Source organism: Rhinolophus sinicus, linkage group LG12 (assembly GCF_036562045.2).
Source record: "Rhinolophus sinicus isolate RSC01 linkage group LG12, ASM3656204v1, whole genome shotgun sequence".
NCBI lineage: Eukaryota > Metazoa > Chordata > Mammalia > Chiroptera > Rhinolophidae > Rhinolophus > Rhinolophus sinicus.
In genome coordinates, this window is record NC_133761.1 from 33,100,189 (window position 1) to 33,117,881 (window position 17,693).

The following is a 17,693-nucleotide window of genomic DNA, read 5'->3' on the forward strand; positions in this document are numbered from 1 at the left end:
GGCAGCAGCCTCATCTCATTAACTGCATCTCTTGATTGTATGATTATCTCTTGTGCTTGATTTAATCTCATGTTGCTTTATAAATTTAGTGTAGCCTAAGAGCACAGTGTTATAAAGTCTACAGCAGTAGGTAGCAATGTCCAAGGCCTTCACATTCAGTCACCACTCACTCACTCACTCACTCACTCACCCACCCAGAGCAACTTCCAGTCTTAATCCTACAAGCCCCCTTCATGGTCAGTGCCCAAATAGCTATAGCATTTTTTATCTTTTATACTGTATTTTTACTGTACCTTTTCTATGTTTATATATACAAATACTTACCACTGTGCTCCAGTCGCCTACAGTATTCAGTACAATAACATGCTGTACAGGTTTTAGCCTAGGGGCAATAGGTTATACCATACAGCCTAGGTATTTATCAGGCTATACCATGTAGGTTTGTGTTAAGTACAAGCTATGATGTTAACACAATGGCAATCACCTAGTAACACATTTCTCAGGACGTATCCCCATCACTGAATGGCACATGACTATATAAAAAATTGTTTTTATAACATAAAAATATACATTTATTTATAAATTATAAATATGTATTATTACTAATATTTTTGTATTACATAAAAATACAAATGTTAAAGGGCTGGAAATCTTTAAATTTTCTTTCTTTATCCCAGCAGAGTTTCCTATATGCCCCACTTAGATGTACGTAATAGGAATTTGGCTTTCTCTACCAGATCATTTTAAGAAAAGATCACATAGAAAAGTGAGACACATTCCTACTCTATTTCTCAATAACATCTTCAGAAAGGTACCACCATTCCAAAAAGATATCAATTTAAAATTGCTATATTCCATAATTTTCAAGCACAATTTAAAGCAATTGATTATACCCATTTCAAAGACTATTAAATTCTATCCACATGTAAGTTAAATATTAGAAAGGCGGACAGCCAGTTGGCTCAGTGGTTAGAGCGCAGTGTTCACTGATTTGATTCCCACATGGGCCAGTGAGAAACAATGGTTTGAACTTGGAGCTGAGCCGCCAGTGGGCAGCCGGTTGGCTCAGTGGTTAGAGCACAGTGCTCATAACACCAAGGTCGTTGGTTCGCTTCCCACATGGGCCAGTGAGCTGCTCCTCCACAACTAGATTGAAAAAAACCAATGACTTGATGGGGAGCTGAGCTGCGCTCCCCAAAAGTAGATTGAAATAAAATGACTTGACATAAAGCTGATGGGTCCTGGTCTCCAATATTCCCCAATAAAAATTTAAAAAGAAAAAAGTCTTGTCAGACATAACTTTTGACCTATAAACTAACTAAAAAAAGAGATCAAAACATGTGAAAAGGAAATGTAAGAGAAAGGAAGTGGAAAAAAAAAAGAATTTACTCAAGTGAATATCCACTCTTCTGTACCTTTTTAACATGTGATTTAAATGATCAATAAAAGTAATTACTAACTATCCTCTCATTCCTTTCAAATATGTGAAATATGAGAGAAACCTCAAATGCACTGCAATTACTAACCAGGACATTACAAAACATTTACTATTTTAAAGTCTTAAACACCAGCAAGCCTTTGAGGCTAAATTAAGCCTATAGAGTCAGATAGTCATTACCCAGCTTAATCTCTGGCAATTAGAACAAGGCATGCAGTATTACTATGTGATTCAGATAGAACATTGCTGCATCACTTAAAACTTCTTTTTCTAACCTCAATTACCTTAGAAAAGGAATCCTGCTGCTAGAAACAGTGAAAGATCATTTATTTTTGAGTGTCAGTCAAACATTGTATTTATAGCTTAGATAGTCTTTTAACTCTGGGGAAGAAGGCAGAGAGTAATTTAATATTAATGGAGCTCATTGTCCTGTTTAGAAGAATTCATAAGAGTAACAGCATTGTTCAGAATACAGAGAATGAACAATGTAACAGCAGAAGTCAGGTCTCGGTCTGACAAGGTCCCCAACCCCAAGACAATATATAATGCCCTAACTTCTCAGAACATACTAGGAAGCAATGGCGGTGAAAGAATGGATATGAACTGTCTCCTGGTTTTCCCTTTATTACCAGTTGTTTTCAGTTGTTTTCAGGTTCCTCCTCTTGAACTCTAATGTTGGGGCTCCTTTGGGGCTCAATCCTGGGCCCCCTTCTCTTTTCTCTTTACTGTTTCCCTAACATAAATACCAATTTGAGGTTGTTGTCCTCAAATTTACCTCAGGCTAGCTTTCTGGGTTACAAATTCACATATCCAACTACCTTTTTAAACTCTCCACTTTAAGATAACTCACATTCCAACTACAGTATACCTAAATAAGAATAGCTAGTAAAACAGCAAAATATACTGAACACTTATCATAGGCCAGACCCCATTCTCAGCATTTTTCACGTACTAACTTATTTAATCATCACAACCATCCCATGAGGCAGATACTATGATCATCCCTATCTTTTAGAGGCGGAAACTAAGGCACACAAGGTAACTAGCCTGATGTTAACACATTTAATACATAGCAGGGTTAGGATTAAAACTAAGGTAACTAAGGTCTTCTGGCTTCAGAGCTTATATTCTTAACGACTATGCTAAGCTAAGTCACTTAAATAAAAATTGAGTTATCTCTCTCAGGTTTATTCCCATCTCCTGACCCCAGATTCTCTCTTCCCAATAACGAGGTAGGTAGTTTACTCAGGTTGGAAAGTAGGAATCATCTTAGATTCCTCCCTTTCCCTTACTGCCCATCCCAACAAGTTCTGTCAATTCTACCTCCAAAACCCAGCCTCATCCCCATCCCCATCCCCATCCCCATCCCCATCCCCATCCCCATCCCCATCCCCAATGTGGCCTGTATTGCAGAGAAACGTCCCCAAAACCAGTTTACCTGCTTCTGTACCCGCACATTCAGTCCCCTAAATGCATCGTCCACTCAGCAACAAAAGAGATCTCCTTAAAACACATCAGTTCATAACCACTGAATTACTTAAAACCACTGAATAGCTTTTTCTCACTCTGAGGATAAAATCCACAAGCCTCACTGTGTCTTCTGGAAGCATGAAAATTAACAAACAGAAACCTCATTTAAAATGGAGTCAGGAGGCTAGAAGGGAGACCTCTCCCACTCCTGTCACTCAACACACACTACTGACCCCAAAAGGAAGAGACGTACCTTGCATTTTCAACAGAAAGTGATATTACTTTACGGCCATAACTGAGCCAATGAAAATTCACTTGAATTTGAATTTGTAGTTTCCTCCAGGGGACTCTTTGTTTACAACAACCCCTCCCAAGTCCATAAACAGGCCCTCCTCTCCTTTGTTTCTCTGGATTTGCAGATGGTTATCCATTAGACCCCATGTCCTGAATTTCAATTCTTTGTTGTTCTGGAATAAACTCATTTTGCTGGAGAGAGATCTGGCTGTCTATTTGTTTAAGGTCAACAAATACTCCCAGTTTATCTCTAAACCTGCATCTTGAGCCACTCTCCTCCTTTACTCACTTTGTCCCAGCCACATTTTTTTTTCAAATGTATTTAAAGTTCTTCAAAAGCCAATGACAAATAAATTTGCATGACCTTTTGTTTGGAATATGTACAGCACTGCCCCTTTCAGTTAGCAGGACACAGCGTGATTATACTTATAAAATGTTCAGGTTCCTGTGATCTTAGAGCTGGGTGCCTAGCCTTCTCCCTGTCTATCCACATTCACATCCCTGTGTATGTTTCTAGTTATCAGAAAAAGGCCCCAAATCCACCAAATAACCAGCAACATAATTTCTAAACTGTAGAATGATCACCCCCTGGAAGAACTGTAAATAATGAAACACAATAGAAGACAAAATAAGATATACAGTATCCTTTTAACTTCCTTCTATTTACTCCGTCTCCTCCCCAAAAGACCAGAAGGCAGGGGTAAAAAAGACTATGACAAAGCAATAACTTGGGCAAGTTAACATGACATGTTAAAAAGAAAAATAAAAGATACCTCATTTAGACTCTCGTACTTAGAACACAGGCAGAACATGGGCAGCACATAAATATTTGTTGATTTGCTTTGCACCAATGGAAAGTTAAATATGAGTTCAAATGGGCCTATCGATCAATATTTGTAATTTAATGGGAAGAACTGGCAGCCGGGTTCCCTGCCCTTGAAAATACCAAAATATCTACAATTGCTCTCTGATGTACTCACTGGCATCATCCATGAACTCAAAGTCAGCTCCTAGTTCAGAACTTGAAAAGTGATACTGATCTGGGTCAGCCAGAGCACTCAATAGAATCAGCAGTACCACAGCATTGATGATCTGCAGTAAGAAAGAAAAAACAATTAAGCAATATACCTAATATAAAGTCCTTATGAGAGAAAATTATACTGACCACATGGAATTTAACTTCCACAGAGACTTAACTTGCAAAACTGAGCTCCACCTACCGGAGGGCAGGGAAACATTCCCAAGGCTGAAACACTGCCAGCCCCCTCAGATGCAGCCAAGGGCCCGTTGATCGGTGCCCAGATGATGGCTGGATTTTACCTCACTGTCCCCTCAAGCCAGCACCCTAGAGCAGTGAACAACAGGCACAAACATATGCAGCAGCCCTAACATTAGTGGGTGGAAAAGCACAAAAACTCTCATTAGCCACATACTCTAATGAGCAACCACAAGTTTCTGTAGGTGAAAAAAACATCTTTCATAGGTTCAATCAGAGCTTTGAGACCATCTAGGAAACTGTGTCAGAAAATGAATGCAAAGCTGCTTAATGGCAAAGCCAGCATCCTTACTCCTGCGTAGCTCACATGAGCCCCTTTCTATCCTAGGCCCACATTTCTGTCTTCTAGAAATTGCTGAATACATTTCCTTTGGGTACTTCAAATTCAGATAGTCTGAGCGGAAATCATCTTCCTAAATACTTCCCACTTGTGTTCCTCTTTTTCTGTTCTCTGTCTTAAAAAATAGCATCACCACTAATAATCAAAAGTGGAAAACACTCATGCACTATGCTAAGTGCTTTATGCAGATACTCTCTCTTAAGCCCTTCAATAGCCTAATGAAGTAGGTGCTAACTTACCCCATTTTATAGAAGAGATAACTGAGGGCCAGGGGTTAAGATCATTGCCCAAGATCAGGCAGCTAATAAATTGTGGAAATAAGATTTGAATCTAGAAATTTCAATTTCAAAACCTAATCTCTAAAAGTCTCCTGTCATACTTGGAACCTGGTTATCTTTGGGCTTCCCACCTTCCTTATGCCCTACATCCAACCAACTGCAAAATTCTGACCATTCTATTTCCTGTATTTCTACTTCTTTTATTCTTCCCAACTGCCCTTGCTGTATACTATGCACATGTACCAACTGTGATGGGCTGAGACTGGGTTGTTATTCCTCCTTATTTCTGGGTTTAGAAATGTATGATAGAACTCTATGTTCTACTCTTGTCAAAGTGGAAAGAAATGAAGAATCTTCAAAAATTGAGAAAACTCTTTTACTAACTAAAGGCATAGCTTACTATAAAATCTTATTTGGAAATACCTATTTATAGAAGAGGTTCAAATAGTCAAGTTATTTGTTTTACAAAATATCCACTCGGGAATCCATTTTTAAATGGCAATGTTCAGTGGTTAGGATTGTTAAGATTTGGAGTAACTTTTTTTTCTTACTATGGTCTGACTACTTTTGGGGGGAAAACACAAACACACACACACACACACACACATATATACACACACACACATCTATATATATATATTTATATATATATATATATGAAAAGAGCAATTTCCCAGACCATGCACCTATAACTAATTTAAATATACTGTAAGCATGTGGTTAAAAAATTTTTTGAGGTACAAGAGGGTATAAAGTAAAAAGTAAACTCCCTCCTATTCCTATCGACCAATCACCTTTCCCATAGTGGTTTTTAGAACTACCCATTTCTTTTTTCTCTCCAAAGATCAAACAAACTTCATGGTACATTTTAAAGAACGTATGATTAGCAAAATTCAAGCTAAAGAAAACTTTTCAGAAGATACCTGAGGCTTAACAGAAGGTACAAACTAGTCCTACAACTGGCACATGACGTTTGGCAAAGATGTTCTTAGATAAACTGTAGAGTTTTCTTGGCATTTCCTTCCCTCTATCCTCTTACCTTTGGAAAAGGCAGTCCAAAGATTATGGACTAAAATAAGATTAGATGAAATAACCTCAGAAGATGTTTTGAAAATGTGAAGTACCATACAAAGCCAATGTACTTGTTAATGTAATGGAGTCGGTTTTAAGGTTGAAAAGAAAAAACGTAAATTTGGGATTCACGGGTGTGCTTTCATGAAGGGTCGAGTAGGGAGGGTAAGAGAAGGAAAGGTGAGGTGATGCAGTGTATCCCGTTACAGAAACATGGCCCAGATTTAGGGAATCCACAGGGCTAAGTTGTGGAGTTTGGACTGTATTCTAAGTGTAACCAGACGCCAGTGGAGAATAATAAGGAAGGGAAGAATGTGATCTGATTGGCGTTCAAATGAGTAAATTACGCAAAACACCTAGAAAGGTAAGTGGCATACAATAGCCATTCAAATTAGTTCCCTTATCTCTTCACACCTGAACAAGAACCATATGAAAGCGCTTGGCTGGCATCAGAAAATTACCTGGTTTCCAGATCTTCTAAGCCAATGTTATGCGGCTACTCTTCTGTCCTTTCAGTGTCAATGGACCTGTCACCTCTTAATCAGTTCATTATTATCCCCTTACCTGGCTTACTTATCATAATACAGGAACTAACTGCCTACAATAGATCAGGTATTTGCTAAGTGCTTAGGAAGAACTCCCCAGGACCCAGAATATAAGGTTAAATAAGTCATGAACCCAAATAACACAAAGCATAAAGCAGTATGCACAACAAGAGTTCAGAGAAAGAACAATGACGTTCAGAAAAAGACATTATCAGAAAAAGACAATACCAAAGCCACGGGGTCACTGGGAGGTACAATGAAGATGGTAGCGTTTGGACAGGGACTGGAAAGATGAGAAGGTTTTTTAGAACCTCAGAGGCATAAAAAAGAACAAGTCCAAGTATGACTAAGGCCACTGAGACGGGCCTGTACTGAAAATAGCAAGTATTTCAATTTGGTTGGAACATAATATACGGAGGAAAATGTTAGGAAATGAAATTAGAAATGCAGACTGGGGCCAGATATGGGAAGGTCCTCAAAACCACAACAGTAATTTGGGGCTTTATTCAAATAGTTAATAAAGATGCCTAAAAGGTTTCTGAGGTGGGATCAGAGCTATGTCATTAGGAAATTCAAGCTGGAAGAGGCCGGGAGGCTAAAACGGAGGCAAGAAACCAGTCTGGAGACTATTGCAATAGTCTGGCTGAGACCTAATTAGGGTTTTATTCACTCATCTCTAATTCTCCTGCCAACCCTGTAAGACTGAGATCTTACTTGTGAGTTTGAGAGGTTAAGTGACTTTATCTTAGGATCTATGGGTTGAAGAGCCCTGGTTTGAACCCCAAGGCCTTTTCACAAGGAGGAACAATTATTAGAGACTTAGAAAATGACTAGATGCAAGGATAGAGGGAAGCAAACAAGACTCTGATATTTGAAGCCTTGTCATTATCAGAAATAAGGAAGATCATTTGAAGGACTATGAAAAGCACTTGTAGAATTTCCAAATAATCATGTTTTTATCTTGTCCATCTGGCCTCTAATCCTTTCTTTGTATTCAATCTTTGATCTGCAAGCCTGACCTCTGTTTTTCTGTTTGCCTACTCAAGTTTGAGAGCCTTGTGTATCTAGTCTCCTGTGCATTCCTGCTCTCTCCTGCTCAGTCTCTGAACATGTCACATCATTCCTGACAACAGAGTTCTGACTACTGGTTTGGTGTATTCGTCTCACTCCAGAGTGGATCCTGGTTCCTATACTTAGCTCTGCCCTAGATGCTTAATAACTGTCATCTGCTCCTATACCTCTAGCCCTATGTACCTACTATCTGTGCTCACAAGCCACAGACCCCAGTCCTGGGGCCAAGTCCCATTCCAGGTGCCCTTGTTCTTTGTGAGATAGTCCAGAGAAAGGAGATATATGTAGAACTAAGATGTAATGATAAGGCCATTATACATCACAAATGTCTCGCCATTTTGCTTCTAATCACAGAGTGAATGTTTCGTAATAGAAGGCATGTGCCGACACATACTTACTGTATTATTACCTGAATTGTTGGATGGTATAGGATAGATGTTGAGGAAAATTTGCCTTCATTGGTTGATGTGCGCTTTTGCCTATTAGCTTTTGTCTGTTCCTGTATGTGAGGTGATTTCTGTGTTGTGATCAGGGGTTGAGTAAATTCCCTCTTTGTTCTCATTCTCCCAAGCAGGGGAGACATGAGATGAGGTCGCTTTTCTGTCTGTGCTGTGCGGTGATGGTTAGCTTAGCTTAGGGTTAAAGGAATTCTTGATCAGGGGTTGAGAGAATTCCCTCTTTGTTCTGTCTGTTTCGCCCACATCAACAGATAAGGTGAAGAAGTAGCTAAGATATATCAGGACGACGTGAGAGGCGTACTGCCAGACTTTGGAAGGCCTTGGGCTGATTGATGATTCCAAGCAAGAACAGGAGACATTGCTTATCCGGATGAATTGGCCCTTCAGCCGGATACGTAATATGTTTTCTTTTTTTATCATTAACTGCAGAACCCTCCCAGAACTGCCTATTCCTTGACAGGGGAGGCAGGAACACAAAACTTGGCTCTGGGGTACATCTAAAGAGATATGTAAGTGAGATCTCAGGTGGCTTGATATTGATTGACTGCTCTTTCAAGAGACTGCTATTCAGAAGATTTTCTGTTTCAGGACTGCTTTTCAGGACTGGATTGTTTCGGAGTAAGAGATCGGAACTTGCCTCAATGGACAGTAGAGACTTTTTGTTGGTGAACTGTCATCATTCTAGCATCTTTGAGAACTTGTATGCAGTTTGCAGATTACAGTGTCAGAAGACTTCCTAACTTACAACTACAACAACAGTAGCAAAATCCTTCAGATTGTTAACACCTTAAAAATTTACAGCATCAAGTTGCAAAACTGCAGCTTATAGCATCAGAAGATGCCTTGACTTCTAACAACAACAAAGACCACAACCGCAGCATTCTTTGGAACTAGCAAGCAGCAGTGTGGGAGATGCCTGAGTTTCTCTCAGCTACAGACCTGGCAAGGTTTTGATTTATGACTTTTCCAGTACTGTTCTCCCCCAGTTTGGTGAGCTTTTGACATCTACTGTAATAGTTACATACTATAGAGCTTATTACTGCTTTTGGATACTCCTTACTGATGTTATTTGTATATTTAGCCAAGTGATTTTTGAGCAATAGTAAACATATGTTGGGATCTCTTAAACTTATACGTATGTGTACTCCTTTGACGAGACATTGTTATCATATATAGTTTAGTCTTAACCACCTTTACTTTCTGACATTAACATATTCTATCAATTGCCTTTGTTTTTTGCTATTGCATATTACTAAATTAATTAGATATTAAATAAATAAATTCATTAACCCCATTCTAGCATGTGTCCCTCCTCCTTTTCCCAGCTCGTCATTACAGATGGGAATTTGGCACACCATAGATGATGTAAATTCAGTGGGGTGACAGGGTGATCCATGAGGACCTAGGTCTGTGCAAAGTGGTGGGGTGGGGTGGAACTAGCCATGGCAACAACTAAACACGGTCAAATGGAAAAGGTCAAATATGGGGCCGGCCCGGTGGCTCAGGCAGTTAGAGCTCCATGCTCCTAACTCCAAAGGCTGCCGGTTCAATTCCCACATGGGCCAGTGGGCTCTCAACCACAAGGTTGTCAGTTCAATTCCTCGAGTCCCGCATGGGATGGTGGGCAGCACCCCCTGCAACTAAGATTGAATACGGCACCTTGAGCTGAGCTGCTGCTGAACTCCCGGATGGCTCAGTTGGGTGGAGCGCGTCCTCTCAACCACAAGGTTGCTGGTTCGACTCCCGCAAGGGATGGTGGGCTGCGTGCCCCCTGCAACTAGTAACGGCAACTGGACCTGGAGCTGAGCTGCGCCCTCCACAACTAAGACTGAAAAGGACAACAACTTGAAGCTGAATGGCACCCTCCACAACTAAGATTGAAAGGACAACAACTTGACTTGGAACAAAGTCCTGGAAGTCCTTATTGTTCCCCAATAAAGTCCTGTTCCTTCCCCAATAAAATATTAAAAAAAAAAAAAAAGAAAGAAAAGGTCAAATACAAGTCAAAGCCCTCAAAATATTGGATAAGAAGTACTTCCCGAAAGAGAGAAAATGGAAATCAACCAATCATCTATTCCGACCAAGAATTAAATGTCACCACAAATGAGAACCAAGAAGATGGTGAGACTTGCCAGGAGAAGATTATGTAATGACCACAGCTAATCTAAATGAAAAGAAAGAGAGGGCATGTTTATTTTCTCATTCAGTTAATGCTCACTTGCATTTGGACTTTCTTTGTCCGTTTTGGTGCGTTGTGTACAAACTGTTCCTATTCTATTTACAAAGTGTTCCTTTGCTGTCACATATTTTTTCCTTGTTCTTGACAATGATTACTTCCTCATGTAAATAAATTCAATTTCCATCCAATTATTTAGGTGATGTTGAGGCCCTTGTATTTTCTTCTGAGATCCAAGTGCTCTTCACCCTTAAGTCAGATATCAGATCCTAAATGAACAGTGAGACTTGCAGCTTAAATCTAAACAACTAAAAATATAAAATGTAATTATCAGCTCACTTTTTAAAAGCCTCAATAAAAGAAACTTAAGAACACTCAAATCCACTGAGACAGTAATGACACAATAAACAGAAATTGGCACAGAAAGATGTGTCCAAAAATGATCATTGCAGACTTACCTATAATGAAAATTTGAAACAAAAGTAGAATGGCTAAATAACATTACAACCAAATAACAGAATCCTAAGTAAGCATTAAAAATCACATTCAGAAAATATTAATGGCAAGAAAACATTCACAGTATAATGTTAAGTGAAAACTGCCGTCTAAAAATGTTACATGATTCTGGGTCGGCCTGGTGGCTCAGGTGGTTAGAGCTCCATGCTCCTAACTCCGAAGGCTGCCGGTTCGATTCCCACATAGGCCAGTGGGCTTTCAAACCACAAGGTTGCCAGTTCAATTCCTCGAGTCCCACAAGGGATGGTGGGCTCCGCCCCCTGCAACTAAGATTGAACACGGCACCTTGAGCTGAGCTGCCGCTGAGCTCCTGGATGGCTCAGTTGGTTGGAGCGTGTCCTCTCAACCACAAGGTTGCCGGTTTGACTCCTGCAAGGGATGGTGGGCTGCGCCCCCTGCAACTAGCAACAGCAACTGGACCTGGAGCTGAGCTGCGCCCTCCACAACTAAGACTGAAAGGACAACAACTTAAGCTGAATGGCACCCTCCACAACTAAGATGGAAAGGACAACTTGACTTGGAAAAAAGTCCTGGAAGTACACACTGTTCCCCAATAAAGTCCTGTTCCCCTTCCCCAATAAAATCTTAAAAAAAAAAAAAAAAAAAAAGACAGTTCTATAAAAAAAGTTACATGATTCTAATTTTATTATGTATATTTGTAATATGCTCACATGATAAATAACAGACTAAAAACACTAAAACATACAATGTTATAAACCAGGTGGTAGGTGTGCAGATGACTTATACTTTTAATTATCTTTATATCTTTTTGTATTTTCCAGAGTGTCTATCATGAGTATAATTGCATTTAAAGTCAGGAAAAATTATTTAAAGCTTCAAAAATATTTGTAATATAAAATGTTACAGATTATTATTAAGCCTGATTTAAAAGAAACAATTAGTAGTAAGATGACCGATAACAAACAAATATGGCTGGGCCTTTAAGTCAAAACTTGGAAATAAGTTTACCAGGAGAAATATCAGAGTAAATGGAGTAATAATAATTAAGAGATCTGCCACTTCCAGTAATGGTGAACTAGGTAATACAAACCAATCTTTTCGCTGAGGACAACGAGAAAATCTGGACAAAATCTAAACAAATGTCTGTGAGAAGGCATTAGAGAGCTAACAAGGAAGTGAAGAAATACTGGGCCACCATCCAGTACAAGGCAGAAATAGCCCTGGGGACATTTGTTGATTTCAGAAAAGATGGATGAGAGCTAAGAGCTTGAGCAGCACCACTGATAGTCTTGCTGGGACAGGGTGTGAAAGCCTGGAGTACAGGGCTTGCTTGGCAGTAGTAGAGGGCAGAATTCCTCAGGACTTTGCCAAAGGGATAAGGTGAACCATAGGAGTAAGGTGAACCAGAAGTAAACAAGCCTTTATAGGGACACAGGCCAGCTCTGCCTCATCTGAATCCTGAGACTGGATTAAGGGGATCCCCAGATGCTAGACCCCTGTAAGAAGCTGTTATAATCCTTAATGGAGAAAGATACCATCCTATTGAGGTAAAGATACCTCAAATTATTTCTTCAGGTTTTCAAATACAATGTCCATAACACAAGAAACAGAAGACGGGCACTAAGAACAAGAACCAACAGAAACAATAGACAATAGAAACAAACCACAGGTGCTCTAGATATTGAAGTTAATGGGCACACCCTTGAAATTGACTGTGCTTCTGATATTCCAGGAGATAAGGAAAAAACAGAATAAAAATTCAGGGGGGCAGGCCCGGTGGTTCAGGCGGTTAGAGCTCCGTGCTCCTAACTCTGAAGGATGCCGGTTCGATTCCCACATGGGCCAGTGAGCTCTCAACCCCAAGGTTGCCAGTTCAATTCCTCGAGTCCCGCAAGGGATGGTGGGCTCTGCCCCCTGCAACTAAGATTGAACACGGCACCTTGAGTTGAGCTGCCTCCTGGATGGCTCAGTTGTTGGTTGGAGCGAGGGCTCTCCACCACAAGGTTGCCAGTTCAATTCCTCGAGTCCCGCAAGGGATGGTGTGCTCTGCCCCCTGCAACTAAGATTGAACACGGCACCTTGAGCTGAGCTGCCTCCCGAATGGCTCAGTTGGTTGGAGCGTGTCCTCTCAACCACAAGGTTGCCGGTTCGACTTCCACAAGGGATGGTGGGCTGTGCCCCCTGCAACTAGCAACGGCAACTGGACCTGGAGCTGAGCTGCGCCCTCCACAACTAAGACTGAGAGGACAACAACTTGACTTGGAAAAGTCCTGGAAGTACACACTGTTCCCCAATAAAGTCCTGTTCCCCTTCCCCAATAAAATCTTTAAAATAAAAAAATTCAGGGAACTAGAATCTCTCTCTATCCTTCTCTCTCTCTCTCTCTTACACACACACACACACAGGACATGACAGATTTTAAAAGAATAAACAGAAACTCTAGAATGAAAAAATAGGCAAATCAAGAATTTGATGGGCTTAACCTATGAGACATAATTGCAAGAAAATTAATGAGTTGGATAAGAAAGAAGAAAATATTCAGACATCTGGCTCTAATGATAACAAAGGAAGCAAGAAGATAATGGAGTTACATCTCCAAAATGCTGGGGAGGAAATACATGCCTACAATTCTATATCAAGTAAAAAAAAAAAAAATCCTTTAAGGATGAAAATGAAACAAAACTACTTTCAGACAAAACTGAGGGAATCTATCACTAGCAGTTCAGCAGTAAAGAAAGCATTAAAGGGTGTTCCTTGAGCAAAAGAAAATGATATCAGATGGAAAGCTGAAGAACAAGAAAAATAATAATTATGTTGGCAACTGAATATTGATAACATATAATAGTAACAATAATGACTTATGAGTGCATTTATAAATAGAACCAAAACACACAACAATAGCATGAAATCAAGAATGGATAACTGGACTTGAACTGATCTTAGGTCCTTGCATTGCCCAGGAAGAGAATGAAAGTACCAATTAATGTAAGATGTTAAAAAGTCAAGGATGTATGTTGTAATCTGTAGGGTAACCTTTAACAGAATAGTCAGACTTGGGTGGTAGATACATGGATGTTTGCTTAGTAATAACTGAGCTGTTCATATAGTTTGTGCACTTTCTGTCTGTGTGCAATATTCACAGTAAAACTGGTTAAAAATAAAAATATACATTATAATCTCATATGCTGGTCTCAGCTACTTGGTTAATTTTTTATTTAGAAATTGTTTTCTAAAACTTATTAATGGCAGATGTGCCTTTCACTTAGGTCCAACTTCAATGGGCAAATCAAAATGAAACGAAAGTTTGAACTTTTTACATGAAATTTCTTTAAATAAAATTTTAGAATTCTGATCCACATGTGCGTTCTTATTCAAATAAGCCCCTGTCTACATCGTCCTGCTGTGATACTGAAATAAATCTGATACTTGCTATTTCAAGTCAAAAAATTATGGTAAATGTTTAAAAATTAGATTTATCATAAAATTCTATTTGCCTAAGAAATTGACTAAATTAGTTCACCTACTGTGTGCTCAACTCTCTGCTTGAAACTGGTTATACAAAGATGAATAAGACACGTTCCCTGCCCCGAAGGATTAGTGGGGTAAACACACATCAACGCTCAGGTAAGATACAAAAAAATTTTATAATATTCATTAATTCAATTATTCAAAAAGTATATATTAGGCAACAAATATATGCCCATCACTATGCTAGCATCACATATATATTATGGCAAACCCCTCAAGGTAGCCTATTGTCTAGTGTGGAAGACAGTCAATTAAATGTGATGTTCTTTCAAAGTGAAAAGGAGTCTGCTGTACTAGAGACTTGGAGAAAAGGGGGTGGCAGTTGATAGGTGCTGCAGCAAAATGACTGTATTAACACCAGAAAGGAACAGACTTTTGGAAATCTTGAGAAACAAAAGATTACAGCACAAATAATTTTAGGGTATCAGACTAAGTGACTAAGTGACTAAGAATTAAGTATTAAGACAAAGTCTAAGGAAACAAAAGCATAAAAATGAGCCACTCTTGCTAATCTTTTGAGTTAGATTATAATTACACCCAACATTTTAAGTTGTGGAAGCTAGAAATCAAAGGGCAGTCTCCAAGTTACATACTGTGAGATAAAAAGTTTAAACAGTAAAATGAAAGGTATACCTCATTTCTCTCCCCTCCCCCTTTCTTCTGCCTCCCCCCCCAACTCTGGTTGAAGCCGTTGTTTCTCAGTCTAGTTTAGTTGTGTAGGACAAGCTCCCTGGCCCATCTGGCCCATGCTGGTGTTATGAGCCTTGTGATCCCCCCCCCCAGGCAGCCGGTCTCCGGTCTCCTGTCGTAGGTCGTAGGTCGGCTGCTCACAGCACTCAGGGCAACTTTCATCAGCTGCCAGCCACTCACGCTGGCTGCCGGCCATTCTCGCTGGCCACCACTCAAGGCAGCACACAGCAGCCTGCCTGGCAGCTCACTGCAGCCCAGCTCCAGGGAGAGCTGTTGTTCACAATCTTAGCTGTAGAGGGCGCAGCTCACTGGCCCATGTGGGAATCGAACCAGCAACCTGCGTGTTAGGAGCACAGCGCTCCAACCACCTGAGCCACTGGGCTGGTCCTAGAGGCCCCATTTCAATAGGCAAATTTTTTTAATGTATAGCAGAGATTATTTTTTTTACCCCAAATTCAATGAAGTCTTTCTGACTGACCTTGCAGCCCACAGCGCCATCCCTTTTAGCATGTCTTCCTCATGGGTGATAATGTAAACTAAGAAACCACTACACATATTATTTTATATTACTGAAGCAGTTTTGACTCCTCTATTATACCATTTTACAGGTGACTTTCAGCCTTCAGAGAAAACCTGATCAAGAGCATATGGTTTTCAGCTGAGATACAATCACTGTTCCTTCGATTCTAAATACCGTGCATGCTCCTTCCAGTAACCCAGGTCCCTCCCAGGAAGTCACCACTTTACATTCACAAGCCCTGGCCAACTCTGCCAACCAGTCCCCTGGCAGCAGTCTCAGAATTCTTTTCAAGGGCGTGTTCCAGACAGCCACTCTCAATGCAACAGGAGGTTGGCAAGCAAAATGAAACAGATTTGCCGCCTCAGCAGCAGCAATCCTAGTATCTCTGAACGGGCTTGGCTGGATCCTGAACTTCATTCTCAGGCTGAGACATCATTATACTCTTAGAATTCAGGGTCCTGATAATAAATGAGAAAGATGTCTGGACAGTGGACAGGAGGCAAAGGATGGTCCCCTAACAGAGACCAGAAAGAGGAATGTTGTCCAAATGGCCTTTGGGAGTGGGGGTGGACATGAATAAGAAGAATAAGTATGTCTTAAAAAAAAAATTACTGGATCTCTGAATGTGAAGAGATAGGCCTAGCCCGGAGCCTAGTTTAGGATGGACTACTGAGACCTAAACTCTGTTCATAAAAAAAGTATCAAGTACTAGAGGATTAGAAGCCTGGCATCTGGAAAAGAGAAAATATAAAGTGCAAAATAGCTAAATTAATTTTTTAGTGCAGCAAACATGGTGCTCTTTGTGTTCTAATATGCTCTATTAGGTTTATTAGTCCCTATTTGTAACCATCCTATTCCAACAACTTGGGACTATCGTCAATATAGTTTGAAAAACTGAAGTGATTGTATTACTACTTCCTGTTTAGTTGTAATACATAAAATACTTTATTCCTGTAGCTGTTCACCAGAAGTGAAACTCATAAAACAGAATGTCTCTACTAATGAAAGTGAAGAGATAGTACAGATACGCATATAACCATTAGAATATAAACTTTGCATTCCATTCAAGTTTTGTTATATTGTACTTTAGAGTTAAAATTTTCTAACAGAATAGCAGTACATTCAATACACCCCAAAACAAAACAAATTTAGAAATTAAAGACAAAAACATTTACACTTCTAAAATTGAAAGTTTGCAATTCTAAAATAAAATCTGTTAAAGTATAACTTGATAGTTAATTCCTTAAATAGTCAACTGTCAAATTAAAGTCCCTTGCGGGAGTCGAACCGGCAACCTTGGTGGTTGAGAGGACGCATTACAACCAACTGAGCCATCCGGGAGCTCAGCAGCAGCTCAGCTCAAGGTGCTGTGTTCAATCTTAGTTGCAGGGGGCGCTGCCCACCATCCCTTGCGGGACTCAAGGAATTGAACTGGCAACCTTGTGGTTGAGAGCCCACTGGCCCATGTGGGAATCGAATTGGCAGCCTTCGGAATTAGGAGCATGGAGCTCTAACCGCCTGAGCCACCGGGCCGCCCCAGTAATGGAACATTCTTGAAGGTGATGTCAACATCTAATATTGTTACTATCATTTAAAAGAAAAAAGTATCAGATTACTTCAAAAGTAGAGGGCCTCTGCAGATCATTTGTAGTAGCTATTGTCAAAGTAAATTAATGAAAAGATTATCTAGTAAATTACTGTTACTAATGTAAATACACAAATATCTTTAATATTCTATTCTTGTTTATATACTTTAGAATAAATATTAAGAAGATTAGTATTTGAGAAACTCCCATTTAATTTCTAAACTGCTGATAGGGGAAAAAAACGGCAAAAAAAATTTTCAGGTAAAAATATTAAAAGATCCCTCCACAACTAGACCCACAACTAGATTTAAGAAGAAATCAAAAGAAGTCCCCTATTGTAATTTACTGACTTAATTTTTAAAACATTTGCACAAAAGCTCTATGGCATTTCTCTGTTTTTAATTTAAAGTTTGTTCCTTATAACTATACTTTGGCTCTGATCACCAAGCCCTCAGTTAATTATTCCATTCAGTAT

General features: G+C 39.7%; 1 protein-coding gene across 1 annotated transcript in view; it reads right to left on the reverse strand.

Annotated features, from left to right (window-relative positions):
• The window catches only part of LAPTM4B (lysosomal protein transmembrane 4 beta), a 73,070-nt gene that overhangs the window by 45,271 nt on the left and 10,106 nt on the right, over positions 1-17,693 (reverse strand). The window contains exon 2 of the mRNA XM_019714996.2: positions 4,183-4,294. Coding sequence (XP_019570555.1) covers positions 4,183-4,294 — 112 coding nt within the window. The remainder of the gene's footprint in view (positions 1-4,182; positions 4,295-17,693) is intronic.